Raw genomic sequence first — 17,506 nt, 5'->3', positions numbered from 1 at the left:
TGGTTTTATTTCTTGAATGAATAGTAACGAATGATTGAAATATCCCTTTAAGAAACCTTGTCCCTGGTAATTAGACCTTAAAGAAAGGTATCTTTCCAAGAGTGTGAACGTGGAGCTACTGGTTTTAAGCAGAGAATTTGTTGCAGGAATTAAATGAACATATTCTTAAAGGGACATTTTTATTGTGTAAACTAATTTCTGAATGCACAAAAGATTTCCTTAATGCCATCAAATATATTTTCATCTGCTGTCAAAACATTTTGTTATCTGTATGTAGAAATGAAATGAAAACTCTTCTTTCTTTCAGTGCTTAGATGAATATGAAGATGATGAAGCAGGGCAGAAAGAGCGGAAGCGGGAAGATGCAATTACACAACAGAACACCTTGCAGAATGAGGCTGGGAGCCTACTAGATCCAGGCAGCTCCTTTCTGCCACAAGTGAGTATAGAAAACCACCAGGAAGCCAGTAGCTAGTAACAATTTTTAAGTTGGTGTTAATAATTTTTCTACTTTCATTTTGGTAGCATCAGCTTCTTTTAAGTATTTCCTATGGATTTAACTATTACTTTTCCTTCCATCCAAATACTTGTTGACTTAAGTTGGGCTCTTAATTTCTGAACAAGGAATATTTGATGACTGAGCAGTCATCAAATATTTACCAACATCAACTATAAAATTAACCAAAAAAAATAATTCCCTGTCACTGTGAAAAAGTAAAAATTAGCTTGTTAAACTGATCAGTTCTAATCTAGGCAGATTTTTGAATTAAAATTACATAGCACGAAAGAAGTTGAGCAGAAAGTTTCTCTAAAGTCAAATGTTTAAATCTAATAAACAATAATATTGTGAATTGCCAAAACATATATAGTACTGTATAGTTACAAAATATATAACTTAATTCAGTTTCAAATTAGCTTATTCTGAGCATACAGCAAAGCACTCTACAAACTCTTTTTTTATGCTAAGCACATGCTCTACCACTGAGCTATGTCCTCTGCTCCAGAATCATTTAATGTAAACTACATTTTATGAATATTCTTGATAATTTTAAAATTATTTTTGAAGCATAGCTCACTATGTCTTTGCAGAATTCCATTCTTGATTTCCTAAATGTGTTTTATTATGCTATCATTTTAAAATGAATTTCAGAGGAGTATACACATCTGCATTTTATTTACTTAAAAAGATGAACTATATAACCTTATCTATTAATTTTATAGGTTTTGAAGGTATTTGGCAGACAGAAACAAGATATTTGAAGCAATTAGGAAATGTAGATCAGAACTTTTTTTTTTTAGTCCAGTAGTTGTTGAAAACTTCAATAAAGTATTCACAATACAAATTGGACCTTATTTAAATTCAGTCTATATAAAAGGGAAGTCCCAACTATGACAGCCTGAAAATGGCTACCTGGCAGACATGTTGGGGTTTGTGAGAAAATACCAGTTGAGGATGGTTATTTCATGGGGAGCTGATGGAGAAATAGATAGAAACCAGTGCTTCTGATATAAGAATGGACAAGTTGTTTTGTGGACTGTCTCCATTGTGAAGAGAAGACTCGAGACAGTGGGCTGGGAAGCAGGTATCTGCATAGCCCATGTGCTTCTGTCTCCCTGCTCAGTGACTTGGAAACCTAACAAATGCCTTCTTCACTTCCACCTTCCAGTTGTCATGCAAGTTAAGACAATTTGTGAATTCTAACATGGGACCATAAGGGGCTATACCAACAAATACATGTCACAATCCAACTCCAACTCCAGATTTTATTGTTCCACTCAGGTCTCTTTTTCTACATTCAATGTCAATAGTCCAAATATTAGCCAGAAATAATGATAAGCAAAAGATGAAAGTAACAATTCTGGTGAGAACTGAGAATGACTTTAGCTTAAGGGTTGAAAATCATCTTCAACCATAGTAAACCATTGTCAGGAAGGGAGGGAAGAAATCATGTGAGACTGTATTCTATGATAAACTTTACATATATACAAACTGATGACAACTTTTTATTACCTAAGTGCATGTAACAATCTCTGTGTACCATTTTTAAAAAACTGTAGTTTCCCCATAAGAAAAAGATGGAATGTACAGAGTGGACAAGGGAAATCCAGAAGTACCACATGAGGTCTGTAAGAAAACCCAGACCATTAATAACAACTGACTGATCCATGGTCTGTCAAGCACAGAATGATTATTTCTTTCTCCTCTTCTCTTAGAAGCAGAGTGTATTGGCATAAATAGCCACACAAAAATGTTAGGTCCATTGGTTCCCCACTCCCATCCCTCCAAGTTGCTGCTACGATAGAAGATTATCACAGCTCTAGGAAAAGTTGTAACATATTATAATGTGGTATAAGCTAACAACAGATATTTCTCTCAACTGTGACTTACAATAATATAAAACATCTTTTATCTTTTCTCTAGCAAAGTCAAAATTAAATCTGTGTCTATTTCAATGAAGACTTCCCACAAGATGAAGGCTTAATTTATTGAAAGAGACAATATTGCATTTTAATTAAGACTGGAAACCTGGTTTCAGTTCTTGGCCATTGTACTTATTCTGGCATACTCAAACGGTGGCATCCTCAAATAATGTTTGCAGTGACTCTAGAAAGAGGGCTGATTTCTTTCTGTAGAAAGAAGGCTTTACCCACTCACAATCTAATGTTATTTCCAAATACATACACAGATGTGGAATTCTCTGAACTCATCTGATCTGGGCTCTGAAGAGGTTCTGCCTCATCGGTTTGGCTTCTTTCCTGTAGCTTTTCTGATCTCTTCCCAGGCCTTCTCTTCATTTTTCTGATTTTTGTTTGTTTGTTTGTTTGTTTTGTTAGTATTAGGATTAGTAATTGGTCAGTCATTGGTGATCTTGGCTTCAAGTTATCTGTTTTGCCTGGCTATTTGCTTAGCATGACATGAGGCTAAGACTCTCCCAGGGGCCTCCCTAATTGCCTCATCAAAGTTGGAGTGGGAACAGGAAGTGCTTGGTCTGCATAGCTGACCTTTCTCTGAGTTACTATCTAAACTCACATACTCTGTTACTCATAAAGGATAGATATTTGTTAACTCCAAAATAATAGAGAGAGTGTATGTGAGAGTAAGAAAAATACTGGCTTTATTGGTTCTTCTAAAGCTTTTTTGAATAGGACGAAGAGAAAGACAATGTTTCTTAGCATTATCTGTGAATCTGAGCTGTTCGGTGAAATAGATCTTTAAAATTAAAGGACAAAATGGGAATATGATTTGGCATAACAGTATGCCTTATGACAGTTTGGGATATTGTAAGTTTCTGATTTTATATTTGCAGATCGTATAGAATAGTGATAATAGAAAATGAGAATTCAAAGAATTTGCTCACATTTTTAGCTATCATTTTGAACATATTTAAATTTTTAGGTAATCATGCCAGCTTTTCTAGTAAAAATTAATTTTCTGATTCAGTGACATTTGGAAAATAATAAAATTGCTTATTAAATTTTAAACTTTTAGTTTTAAAAAAAGACATACAATTCTGGGGTACAAAATGCAAAAGCATAAAAGGGTGTATAATAAAAGTCTTCAGTTTCCTGTTTGCCTTCTCTGGAAGCAACTAAGGCTTTCTTTTATGTTCTTTAAGAATTAAAAGAATTAAAATTTAAGAATTAAATTTCAGCCATGTCTACAAATATTTCTTTTGATTATGGTTTGGATATGAAGTGTTCCTCCAAAAGGCTCCCACAGCAGTGTTTAGAAGTGACTGGATTATTAGAGCTCCCACCTCATCAAAGGATTTATCCATTGATAGATTCATAATTTGACAGTGTTATTGGGAGATGGCAGAAACTAGGGGGTAAGACCTTGTTGGAGGAAGTAGGCCGCTGGGATAGTACCTTGGAAAGGGAGTTTTTGTCTATTTTCTTCTCTCTCTCTCTCTCTCTCTCCTCCCCCGCTCCTTCCTGCCTTCATCATGAGTTGAGCGGCTCTGCTCCACTAGGTTCTCTGCCATGATATTCTGCCTCATCCAGGCCCATAGCAATGGAACCAAATAAACATAGACTGAAACCATGAGCCAAAATAAATCCTTCCTTCTTTTAAGTTGTTTATGTCACGTATTTTCTCACAGTGGCATATGGCTAATACACTTTTACCTGCCTTTGCTCAAACAGTATTTTAAACATGCTGTTTTGCGTCTAGCCCTTTCACTTAATATTGTAGACAGATATTTTGCAATACACATAAAGATCTTCCATACTTTTCACAAATACAGAAAATTTCACTGTGTAGATGTACTATAATTTTAACTATACTTGATCATTAAGGTTCATAATTTTTTTTGCTGTTAGGAACAGTGCAGTGGGGAAAAACTGTACATAATATTATTTTGCTTGTGATTGTGTAAATCTCAGAACCCTAGCACCAGAATTACTTGGAGAAGAGAAATCTGCATTTGTAATTCTGATACCTGTAAAATGTTCCTTGTATAGTATGAGAAGTTTTTTGTTGTTTGAAACTCTTAATATTTTTCAGTAGCATAAAAATGTTTTCAAAATTTGTGTAATAGTTAACTCAAATTTCACATTAATGATAACGTTGTAGTTAATTTTTTTGTTTTACTACTTGAATTGACATATAGATTAAACCTTTTTGTGTTTTGAATTATTTTCTTGTGTTGGATTTCCAGAGAGAAACTTACTGTCATCCCCTCCAAAATATAAAGAAACAAAACATTTTAAGAATTAAAAAAAAAAATGATACATGCTACCTAAGTTACCTATAGAAATAGTATTACAGTTTGTGTAAACCTATTTGTAAGAGGACATTATTATTTTTCATTTTGCAACATTCTCAGTTTACTGAAAAGTTACAAGGACTATAAGGAAAACTTTTTTCCTCCTAAATTGTTTGATAGTAAGTTACTAATGTAATCCCCTGTTTTTGCTAATACTGTACTAGATTTTCCAGAAATAGTCTCCTACGTAACCACAACACAGCTCTTAAAAATAGGAGATTAAAGTTGACACCTTATTGTCAACTTCTAATATTTAGAACTCTTTCAAGTTTCACCAGTTGTCCCAGTTGTGTCCTAATTTATAGCAAAAGTATCTAATTCAGAAATCACATAATTGTATTTAGTTGCCTGTGACTTGTTAGTATCCTTCAGTCTGAAGGAATTCTGTAGTGGTTCCTTAATTTTTAAAAATCTTAACACTTTTAAAGATTATAGATGAGTTATTTGGTGTTATGCCCAACAATTTGGATTATTTCATGTTTACTTATGGGAAACTAAAATGAGGAAAAAAATGGAGAAATACCACTCTACTGAAAGGGCTTGTAAAACGTACAATTGCTAAGAATGATACTGGTCTTAAAAGTTTCAAAGACTATGTAATTACATCTTTTAAAAGCTCCAAAGTCTGTTACACAACAGATTTCAAATACGCTTTCCCTGAAATAATCTTCTTTGTAATCGGATAGTTTATATTGCTAAAGGAAAGGGGAAACACCTATGTAGAGCTGAGAAAATATTGGCAAAGCACAAAACTGTTTTATTGAGTTTAAATAAAACAGTCTGGCTCATTCAAGCTTAGAATAGTCAATAAGGAAATCCCGTGAACACAGTCTTTACAGGTGCAGTGGCAGATCAGAACTTGTAACGTATAAACAGATAGAAAAGCATGTGCAAAATAAGATGAGACAAATACAGCCCAGGAAGATTATTTCACATTAGCATGGAATTATTGCCTTTAACAATAATTACTTATATGAGTTTCTAGTAATTATATAGTTAAGCTCCTTTGCTTGGAAAATCTGTGGCCACAGGAATGAAGAGGTTTCTAGTTAACAAATCTAAGACAAAATTTATATTTGTGTAGATTTTATTCTAATGTAGGAATGTTTAGCATTCTGCTTAAATTATGAGACACTCCTTTGCTGCCTATAAGTATTGATTTTATACTTTCTTCTTATGGTGCTGGGGTTTGAGATCAGCTTCATGCTTGTGAGGCAGGTAGTCCAGTCCTGGTTTTGTTTATTCTGTCTAACATTTATAATTCAGTATATACCCATTTTTTCTTTCTTTTCTTTTCTTTTTTTTTTTAGAGGTAACTTTTAAAAGTCACTTATAAATTTTACATATATTTGAGAAGCATACTGTTCCCTACCACCTGCATCTCTAGTAATCTGATACTGTCCAATTTGGGGAAGATTCCATTGCTCAGGTGTGAGCTTAATTTCTAGAATCACTATTAAATAAGATTCAGCTACAACATGTGTAGTCTCTAGTAAGAGACCATTTCGGATTGACCAATAAAGAGTAAGTGTCACCTGTGTGGTTTATTATCTTTTTCTTTTTGTTTTTGTTTTTTCACAACTGGGGCTTCAAATCAGGACCTCATGCTTGCTAGGCAGTTGCTTTACTACTTGAGCCACTCTGCCAGCCCTTTTTATGCTGAGTATTTTTGAGGTAGGATCTCGAGAACTATTTGCCCCAGTTGGCCAGAGATCCTTCTGATCTCAGCCTCCCCAGTAGCTGGAATTATAGGCGTGAGTCACTAGCACCCAGCTGAGATTCATAATCTTAACTATTAAGTATTAGTTATATAACAGTAAGTATAACTTAACTTCTAATTGGTTACATGTCTTGGATATATGAATGGAGTGATTTGACTAGGTATGTCAAAGTTATAATTTTATCAGTCCACCAAGCTTGCTGTATAGGAAATTCTGGGCAAAACTTTTATGAACAGAGCATAGCAAGGCACATCTCTCATCCCAGCACTTGGGAGGCTGAGGCAGGAGGATCTCAAATTTAAGGCTAGCCTGGGCAATGTAGCCAGACTTCATCTCAACAAGCAGTGTTTTAAGTGACTACTTTTTTTTCAATAGCCTGTTAAATGTGACATTCTTATTATTACATGACTTTTTGGTAGTATAACTTACTGGATGCTTGTCTGTTACTGAGTTTAAGTCATTTATAATTGTGTCAAAGTGTAAAATAAGTGTAATGCCACTCTTAGTGTTGCTGCCCTACATTTCACATTTCTGTATTTGTTCAGACTCTGCTTTATAGTTACATTAATAAAAGTTATACCATCATATGGAAAATACCTGTTTCAAGCCTCAGAAATACTCTTTTTTGCTAGTTCATACCATCTTAGCAGATATAGCAGGAACCCACAAATCAGTAAATCCAGTATGGGCTGCTCTCATTTAGAGAGAACAATCAGTTTTGCTTACTTCATTTCAGTGAGAGTTGTCTGTGCAGTCAAGATGATGTATTTCAAATATAATCAGAATGAGAGATGTGATGTTTTGTAGATTCTGGTATCATTAGCATTTTTCTCATGCTCATTTAGATGGTCATCATTTAAGGTGTATACTTAATTTTAGTTCATATAGGATAATTTTAGAAAGTAATATTTTAAATAAAGAATCTTTATAAAATGTTAGTTGAAAGAGTGCTTATGAAACCCTAGGGGAAGAAAATTCCCTATGAAATCATCATCCATGTTCAATAAAGTGTACTTGAGTGGATGCATATGAGCTTAGTATTTCTTTCTGCTTTATCTAAATATAACCAGTGATTAAAAACTTTAGCTGTTAAGTATTCAAAAATAATTTTAAAACTGGAATTTATAAAATATATTCTTTGATGTTATTCACTAGAGAGACAATGTTTTTATAAATAGGGAATCTGTTTCACATATTTACTACACAGAGTAGAAAGGTTCATCTGCCTTTTCACCTTTAGGGGATACCTTTTTAATGATAGATAAGGTGCTCTATGTGTTCACTTGCTAGGGTTTTTGTTTTTGTCTCCCTGCCGTAAGACAACCTGAGTGCCCAGGGAGAATTAAAGCATATTTGTATCAGCTATCACAGCATGGCTTCCCCAGAGGTAATTCTGTGGGAAGCCCACCAACATACACCCTGGCATCCTATCATCTGGTAACTTCCCAACTGGTGCTTTTTTTTTTTTGGTGATTGTAGATTACTAAGGAAGTTATTTCCCTAGGTTTTTGGGAAGAAAAAAAGAAATCAAAGCTGGAGTTGGGAGGGGTTTCCTATCTTCCAGAACTTATATTTTACTTAAAAACTAAGACATATAAGTGAAAAATTGGAGAGCCCAAACTAACAAAATGACTGCCTGGGTAATTGTAAGGTAATTATCCCCCTCAATGATTAATATTAACTTTTGGCAATTTTTTTTTCTTTTTTGTAGCTTAGCATATTCAGAATGAAATGTGTTTTCTTACTTTCCATTTTTAGCTAGGCTTTAAAAGTAATCATCAGTTGCTATATGTATGTTTTGAGACAGAAATGTTGGCATAAAAAATGAGGGCTGACTGAATAATGCCCCCCTATCTACTTCTGAGCTTTTAAAATACTTCCATGTTAAAAAAAGGTTTTTAAGTGATTGGTTTGGGCTCAAAAGTACAGTCTTCATTTTATCAGCAATGTGATTTTTTTAAGAAGTGTAATAGTGATTGTTCTAAACTGGTTCTTTTAAAATTAGATATTCTTTATCAACTTTTAAAAATTATTAGTAGCTGTATACTTACACACATACATATTCAAACTGATTTATAATTATTTTTACTTTACAGGAATCATCTAGAACAGTTTCAGGCAGATACAAAAGGTAAGAATCAAGTTGTGACTTACATTGTAGACGTGAGTATAATGTCATTCTGACCATGACTCAACTAAAACTGCCTAAAGTAGCTTTTTGAAAAGTAGGTAACCTTAAGATTGTGCTTTTAAAAAGAAATTACGTTGTAGGCTGGAGTGTCTGTCTGACCGTGGCTTATTTTGACATATTCTGCAGTTTTTGAAAACTGCCCACATCGTGAATTTGCACAGGCCTGATGAACTTTGCAAAATAAAAATTTACAATGCTTTTCCTCATACATTTAAACACTGAAAGTACAAGTAGACCACCTGTATTAATTAACAAAATACCATACAATCATAGTTGATTTAAACAACAAAAATTCCTTTCCCCAAAGTTCAGAACGCTGGTCGTTTAAGATCATTTTGTAATCCTGGCCATATTCTGATAGAGGCTCTTTTAGACCTAGCTTATAGTTGGCAATCTTCTTGCTGTGTTCTCCCATTGGCAGGGTTGGAGGCAGACTTTCTTTTTCTTTTCTTTCCTTTCTTTTTTTCTGAAGTTTTAGCAAGGATTTATTTTAGTATAACAGGATAAAGTAGGAAGAAGTGGGGGTGGGAAGGGAGAAACATTTTCTGTTCCCTGTGCAGGAAAATGGGAGTAAAGACTCAAAATAATGGTTCATATCTATAGTCTTAGACTTTCTGAGCTGGGGGGATATACCTGGTCATGTCTGTCACAGATTTTGAGGAGCTGTCAGTTAGTAAAAGAATTAACTGAGACAGAGTAGAAAACAAAGATTTATTAGGACACCATTGAAAGGGGATAGAATGGTGGGCAGCTACTTAAAGGAGTATAGTGCACCAAGACCGGGTTGAGAATGGATGTTATATCTAGGGTTAGCCTCTTTTGTTGACTTATCTCCTGTTTTATGGGCCGTTCTGATTGGTTGTCTCTTCATTGGATTACAATTTGAATTTGTGCCTTCAAGAACATCTCCTGAATTCAGCCCCTCCTTCCTCATTCTGCCTGGGTCTTAGTATTTTGTTCCCACCATGTCTCTGAAAGTGAAGGATTTTCTTCTACATTCCCTTCTGACAGAAGAACAAAACCAATCCTGGTTTTAGTGTGGCGGAGGTCTCATCTTCTTGTAATTGCTTTAAACTGGGTAGGGTTGTAGAGATGTCCCTGCCTACATAGTTGTTGATTTAACAGGATTATGGAGCAAATCATGGGGGCATGGCAGGATCTAATTAAATACCTGAATAAAATTGTATGAAAGCCTGGTCTAGGGGACTAAAAGGCACTGGAGGATCAGGCAGTAGGTAATGTCACCCACATTGTAGCATCATTTGTAACTCTGTGGTCTGAAGGCTAGAAAAAACAAGTGTGGTTAGAACATTAATAAAGCAAGAACTAATGCAAGAAAAGGACTAAAACAGATAGTAGAGGCCCTAAGGAGAGAAGACAGGGTAACCATGACTAGGTGTTTTCCCATGAGAGCCATCCTTGGGTGGCTCACTCTAAATTGAGGGGCTTGGTGGGTTAGTTTATGACATTAGTTTGTATTTGTCCTAATCTTTTAACCCAAAGCAACAGCCTTCCCCTAGCATGGCAGAGGTTTTCCTTTGGGTAGCAGTGAGCATATCTAAAGCCCTTTTGTTTTGTAACAAACTACTGCCTCTTAAAGTGTTAATTTGTTTTTATACATCAGTGAGGGTTTGGGTAGGATATCTACAGCATTGGTTATTTTAAGTGACAGGATTTTGTAGATTAAGGAGGAAGAAAGAATTTCTCTCATTCCTGTCTTTTGGTGTAATTTTGAAGCTTATTAGTAGAGTATAAGTTAGATAGTTCCTGTTTTTAAGAAATTATAAATTTCCATCCATAGGGAAGAACATCTGAATTTTACCTGAAGATATGGGAATAGAAAGTCTAGTTTTTATCCAGTTGAAAGACAAGCATAGGTTTTAGAATTAAGTAACCATGTCTATAACCTCTTTACTTTAGTTGGTTGTACAAGTGTCTAGTAAAGTGACTCCATTTGAAATGTGAGAACTTCCCCTCTTGTCTCGACAGTTCTCTCTGAACTGTCTCAGAAGGGTCCATAATTGCTGAAAAAGCTGTGTCTCAGTAGGTCTTTCCTTGTTGCTGGGATCAGATGTCCTAGTTGGTCTGATCTGATCCCACATAGGAGAGGAAGTGATGGACCTGGGGTGGAAGTCAAGTGCCAGTAAGATCCTTTTTTGGTCAAATTTAAGCAACAAAGAGGTTTAGAAAAAATAGCTCTTAGGCTGGGCTTACCTGGAGTCCATTAAGTTTAATTTTGTCTATTTTATAGATGACATTCTATATTTAAAAAAGAATGTTAGTTGTTATTGTTAGAAGCTTTGCTTCTATAGAATGACAATAGACAACAGGCACAACATTTTATAAGGAAAATACAAAACAAAAGGAAAAGAACCCAACAGATATATTTTAAAAGCTGGTTTGTTTGACAAATGAGCACTTGCTAGTCGTTTTTCAAGGGTTTGATTGTAAATGTTGCAGAAGGGTCAAAACTGTAATGGCAAAAGACTTAGAATAGCTATGATTCAAATATTGAAAAACAATTTAGCAATTGACAGACTTCTTTGCTGATTTTAAATTTGTATTTTGAAATAATTTTTATAAAAATTTGAACTTAGATAAATTTTTTAAAAAATTAAATAAATAACCACACTTTAAGGTCCCATTTTATAAGTCCCCAATTCAGCAGCCAAAACAGCTGCTTGAGTTTTAAAATGGTCAACATTTTTTCTTCAGTCTACACCTGAGTGCCTGCATTTTAGATAGACCTGACTGAAATAAGATAAGCAGTTTTTTAAAGTGACAGTAGTTACTACATATTAGCTTTGTACTAACAGTTTAAGACCCATTCTACAGATTTTTATACACACATACATATACTCAGAAAGTTTTAAATTAGGCATGCCAAGACTGAAGCACACATAAAAATGAAAAAAAAAACTTACAACTGGCTGCAATAATTAGCCAGTTATTTTCTGGAATTCTAGGGACAAAAGTTTTTACCCAATGCTTGATAGAATAATGTACAAATAAAATACATAAACACAATTATATTAGACCTTTTAGCCATAGGTTAGATATAATTCTCCCTAGGGGTAACAAGATTGTGTAGAACTTCTGCCTACACCATCCTAGCCTCATGGTGGAGATGGCTGCTATGGAATTGGGCTACTGGAGGAGGCTCTGTGGCCCCCTCATGGTGGTAGCACTTCCTGCCACCACAGTTTTTCCAAAGGGCTTTCAGATGGAACATAAAGCCATGCTGCATACAGCATACAAACACAAAACAAACACCAAACACAGAACAAGCAGGAAAGTTTCTTTTTTTGGGCCCCTAGAGGCCAAAGGGGATGAAATCAACTTAAGGGGTCCCCCCAAATTTGAGAGGCTTGTATTAATTTATGATAGCCTGGGGGACAAGACAAGACAAATAAATGGAAGACTTATGAATCTGCCTGGAATTTAACCAGCAGCACAAAAAGGAAAGAAAAAGTCTGAGGAGAGTAAAATGCTTTTCTGTGGCCAGAAGATGGACTGCAAAATCTGCCTAGGAGGTTTCCAGAGAAAAGAAAATAAGGAGAGGATTTAGTTCCTCAGGAAACATATCAGAGAGTCCATCCATTGGACCTATTGGAGTTTTAAATGTGGAGAAGGTCTCTATAAAAACAGATCATGAAACACTTTTTTGACACACAGTGACAGGCAGACTAGTCCTATAAGGTAGAGAGAAGACAGACAATGCCAGGAGGAGAAAGAAAGACCAGGGGACTGTGCAGAGTGGCAAGGTGAAAGAGGAGAGCTGCCTGTCATATTGATTGGGCATTTATAAATTGGCCATGCCACATTACCAAGAAAAATCAAGCATTTAAAAAAATTTTTTCCCTCGTGTTTGAGAATCAACTTTGTCCCAGTACTGGAGAATGCAACCTAGGAGTGAGTCTGAAAGAATCAATGTGCAGAGGAGTTTTCCTGTGCTCTAAGCTTTTTGGGGTGTCCCACCAAGAGGAGAAGGGGCCCAAAATGTCTGCAGGGGAACAAGTTGGGGTGTTACTCTGCTGGGGTATCACACCAAGTCAGAGGGACTCAAAAGTCGGGGTATGATTCTCCAGGGTGAGTGGATGCCTCAGAGTGCTGTTCTCAGGGATGTGCAGTCCTGACCAGAGAAGAGGAAGCATAAGGGACAAGGTGAGGCTCACCGCTGGCACTGAAACTCTTCCACAGGGCAGAAATGGTGCCATCTGAGGAGTTGATGAGAGATTTGAATGCAAAAGTGTGAGGATTGGGGTAGAGTCCCCTACAGCATACAGGGATTCACCCAGTGAACTTCCACTCCAGTTGTACCTTGCATTGGATGTGGGGACTTGAAAAAAAAATGGCTCTTCACTCTCGTGGAGGAAGACAAATATGCCCTTTTTCTCAGGTTTGTCTGTTTGTTTGTTTGTTTTTTTGTTTCATGAGGGAGTTGCCCTGGCCAGAGACCCACAAATTTCTGGGAAAGTAGGTGGTTCCAGAGTCTGTATAAGTCAAGTCCTTTACGCCTAAGGGTGATGAGTTGCAGATGCTCAGGAAGAGGTGACCTTTGGATCGCACCACGGAGCCACCCTGGCCAGACGCCTACAGCTGTGTCCAGGCCCCAGAGCAGTACTACCAGAGGACCTGATATGAAAAGAAAGACATTGTCCAAATTCCTGTATTGGGTACAGGGCTCCCCACATTCATCCCCTTAGGACCACCATTTTATATCATGGATTTTGGGGAGCCATGGATTGGTAAAAGAATTTACCAGGACAGAGAGTAGGAGAAAGCAAATGTTTATTAGGATGCCATTGAAAGGGATAGAATGGTGGGCAGCTGTGCAAAACAGCATAGTGTGGAGGTAGGCATTTCAGATGTCCTTTTCATAAATGCACTAATCCCATTGTGAGGACTTTTGCCCCATGACTTCTAACTGCAGTTATCTCCCTCAGGCTCCATTTCTAAACACCATCATTTCGGGGTTAGGATTTCAACCTATGTTGAATGTTCAGTCCATTGCATCAAATCTGTACAGTGAGCAACTCATGTACCAGAGTGTGTCCTTGTGTGTGTATATATATATATAGGAAGAAATGAGAATTGACGGTGAGAAATTGTTCACTGGCGATACCAGAAAGATTAACTCCTTTCTTCTTTCTTCATTATTGAGGATGTAAAGACTGCGGACACATGTGCTGACGCTTGTGCAAATAGTTACAGATAATGGAAGTTCTTACAGTGTTCTTACACTGTTAAAGGGTTACATAATAATCCACTTAGTTTTCATGGTTATTTTTTAAGGTAGATGCAAAATTTACTTTCATTTTATAGATGAAGGAAGTGGGATTAAAAGAGAATAATTTCTCTGGAGCTACAAACCTAGTCAATAGCAGAAATGGATTTGAGCTCAGGCAGCCTGACTTTAGAACTCAGATGCCTGCTAAATACATAAGATCCTCTGCTGAGATTTACAGTTATAAAACCTTTGTTTTCATTTATTCATAGGTTGAATTACAAAATATTTTGGTTATAATATTCCATTTAAAAGACATTTGTTAACAAAACCCTAGTTATAATACCAAGTTATATGATTAATTTTTTTTTTGACAGTACTGGGTGTTGAGCCCAGTGCTTCCCACATGCTAGGCAAGCACACCCCCTCTTGAGCTATGTCCCTACCTTTTTGTTTGCGTTTTTGTTTTTGAGACTGAGTCTTACTGACTTTTTCCACATTGGCCTTGAACTCCAGATCCTCCTGTCTCCACCTACCCGGAAGCTGAGATTACAGGTGTGCACCCCACCCCACACCTGACTAATAAAAATTTAATTTTTAATTTTATCATGGGCTGTACTATCAGTGAACAGTAGAAACAGATATGGAGGCCAAGAGTAAGCAACAGTTGAGTAAGTCATTGAAACCATTACCAACATGCAGAAAAACAGTGTTTTTGTTATTAATTTTATTTTGGTTTCTGAATAATTTTCAGATAGATATAATAAAACCTGATCTTTAAGGTTCTGGCATTTATATATTGGTTAGTAATTTTTATTTGCTTGAATATTCCAAACAGAAGAGAATACCTTTCCTTTTGTCAGAAATCATTATTAAATAACTTTGATTTGGTCTGTTCCCAGACTGTATTTTCAAACCAAACAATTTGTATCATTGATTTTGGGGAATAATGATCAACTTTGGTATATGGAGTTTGCCGTATGAGTTATACATCTTCAGTTTTAATAGAACTTTAAATTATGAATAGCGCTTTTCATGTTTGGGTTCTGTAATTAAAATTGATACTTTTTTTTTTTCAGTATACCCTAACCCAAAGCACTGTTTACATTTCATTGTGTTAGAAAATTGTTTACCATGTTTAGCATTTTTACTTTTAAGGTTTTGTAAGTTTTAACTTGTGCCATGCTGATGTACTTTTAGAACATGTGGCTTGTTACTTTTTAGCTTTCAAAAACTTAGCTCAGTTTAGTACTGTTAAAAGTATTTTTGAGTAATCCCAGCTCTTGGGAGGCTGAGGGAGAATGGCAAGTTCAAGGTCAGCCTGCGCTACATAGTAAGACCCTATCAATCAGTCAATACGTAGTAAAAATTTAGTTTCTAGTAATTTCCATTTAGTTGCAGCAACTTCGTTTTGTAATCTAAACAGCAAAAAATTTAAAATTTAAAAAATTTTAAAATAAACACAAAAACTAGACTCCATATCGAAATTATCCATGTTTTGTCTACTAGGAATTTCTTACACTTTATAACAGAAGTTCATTATATCCACTAATCTGTCAGCAGATTGTAGCAATGGCCAGAGAATGGGTGCTTGCTGATGAGGGTGTCTTCTGACCAAAGGTTGTGACACAACTGAGGAATGGACTACAGGGTAAACATTAGGTATCACACATTAGAAAATATCTCCCATATACCAAATAACTTAAGATACACAAACACAGAGAATGTGGAAACAACTGCTGAAAAGTCATTGGAGGGCTCAAGTACCCAGAAAACTTGTTTTATTCTTGTTGTTCTGTATTACTAATTAAATATTTCATTTTCTCCTCACAGATGTCAAGAATGTGCTTTTTCAGCACTGAGTCTATTACACACTCACACTAGTTATGTTTTTATTTTTATTTTTAAGTTTTTAAATTTTTTCTGTATTCTTGTATAAAAAGTACATCCATCATACTCACCTTCCTTACTTCCTTCTTTTACTTTCCCTGTCCCATTAAGGGGAGGGCTAAGTGCCCTCCCCTTAGCATGACCAGGTTTTCACTCCTGTCCTTCATTGTTTAGGTGTCCATTGTTCAGTGGGATTTTTGCCTTGGTATTACACCTGCGCATGCATTGTTCTTAAGTCAGTGTCCACTGCACTTCCTCACTCTTTTCCCCCATCCTGTGTTGTTTAAGTTTTCATCGTGTTTCCTTGTGTCTTGTTCCTACCCAGATATGATGTATTTCATGATTGACTGTCTTTCTTCCCTTCTTTTCCTCTTCCCTTAGTCTCCTCTACCAGTCCCACTTTGGGGTACATGATATATACATATAATGTGTGTGAAATGAGATTGATTTTTATTTATCTAGACTATCTCTTGCATATTTACTGTTTTAAAATAACTTTAGGAAAGTGGGTGTCATGAAGTTTCTGATACTCAAGATTTAGGAAGGCACGATCAATATCATGTGTTTATGGGTTTTGTTCTTCCAAGTGTGTAATTTTGTTAGCAGAATGTTCACTTGGTTAACATTTTAAAAAAGAAAAGGAAAGGTAAGACAACTCTTAAGGACTTGGAAGGGGCAGGATTAGCTAGGGTGTATCATATACCATTTGTATTTAAGCATGTAATTCAAGCATCAGGAGAGGCACTGATTAAAACATGGGCAAACAGTCAAGACTGATTAAGTTCTGTTCTTACATGGTCATTAACTGGTTCTTTTATTTTCACAAATATGTTTAATTCAGTATTATTTTATTAAATAACATTTATACAAAATAAGAAGTGCTTTTCAACACTCCTTCTTTATCCAGTAACAATACTAAATTTAATGGGTTTTTTTGTGAGGTACTTGCCAAGCAGGCATCTTTGTAAATAGTGAAGGAAAGGACCTGTAGTTCAGGGAACTTCTGGTTTCTTTTTTAGAGTTGCAAGAGAAACCTGCAAGTTTTATAATATTATTGTAGTTTTATAATTCATATAATTTTATCAGCATTTTTCTTCGCTTTTTTTTGGTAACTTCTGAGAATGATTGGGGCAGAATTTTTATATAACTTAATTGGTTTCTGTATTTTAAAAGCAATAGAGACTTACTACTGAAGATGTGAAAAGTACAGAAAATTATCATTAGGGAGGTGTGCTTATAATCCTGTTATCCAAGTTCAATACTAGTAACGTTATTTTCAGTTTATTGTTTTTCACTTGCTTGCTTGTTTTTGGCAGTGCTGAGGTTTGAACCTTAGGGCCTCCCACTTGCTAGGCAGGCGCTCTTCTGGCCCTTTTTGCTTTATTCATTTTTTGTATAGGGCCTTAAGGTTGTGCCTGGGGCTGACCTCAGACTGGAATCCTGCTTCCTCCATCCTCCTGCTATAGCTGAAATTATGGGCATGAACTACCATACCCGGCTTATTAATTGAGATGGGGATCTCACTATTTTTTTTTTTCCCTTTTGGTGGAGTGCTGAGGGGAGACCTAGGCTGACCGCAAACCTTGATCTTTCCGATCTCTGCTTCCCAAGTAGCTGGGATTACAGTTGTGAGCCTTGGTGCCTGGCCTCAGTTTGTTTTTTTGTGAAAGGTTTTCTGTTTGTATAACTGAGCACAGTGGATATACAG

At 35.8% G+C, this 17,506-nt stretch overlaps 1 protein-coding gene across 4 annotated transcripts in view; it reads left to right on the top strand.

The window, feature by feature from the left end:
* Pawr (pro-apoptotic WT1 regulator) overlaps nt 1-17,506 on the top strand; it is a 104,306-nt gene that overhangs the window by 65,420 nt on the left and 21,380 nt on the right. For all 4 annotated transcript variants that reach the window (XM_020151416.2, XM_074084000.1, XM_074084001.1 and 1 more), the window contains exons 3-4: nt 308-439; nt 8,587-8,621. In XM_020151416.2, coding sequence (XP_020007005.1) covers nt 308-439; nt 8,587-8,621 — 167 coding nt within the window. The remainder of the gene's footprint in view (nt 1-307; nt 440-8,586; nt 8,622-17,506) is intronic.

This window comes from Castor canadensis, chromosome 8 (assembly GCF_047511655.1).
Source record: "Castor canadensis chromosome 8, mCasCan1.hap1v2, whole genome shotgun sequence".
NCBI lineage: Eukaryota > Metazoa > Chordata > Mammalia > Rodentia > Castoridae > Castor > Castor canadensis.
The sequence above is the reverse complement of the archived record's forward strand: the minus strand, read 5'-3'. Positions and strand labels throughout refer to the sequence as shown.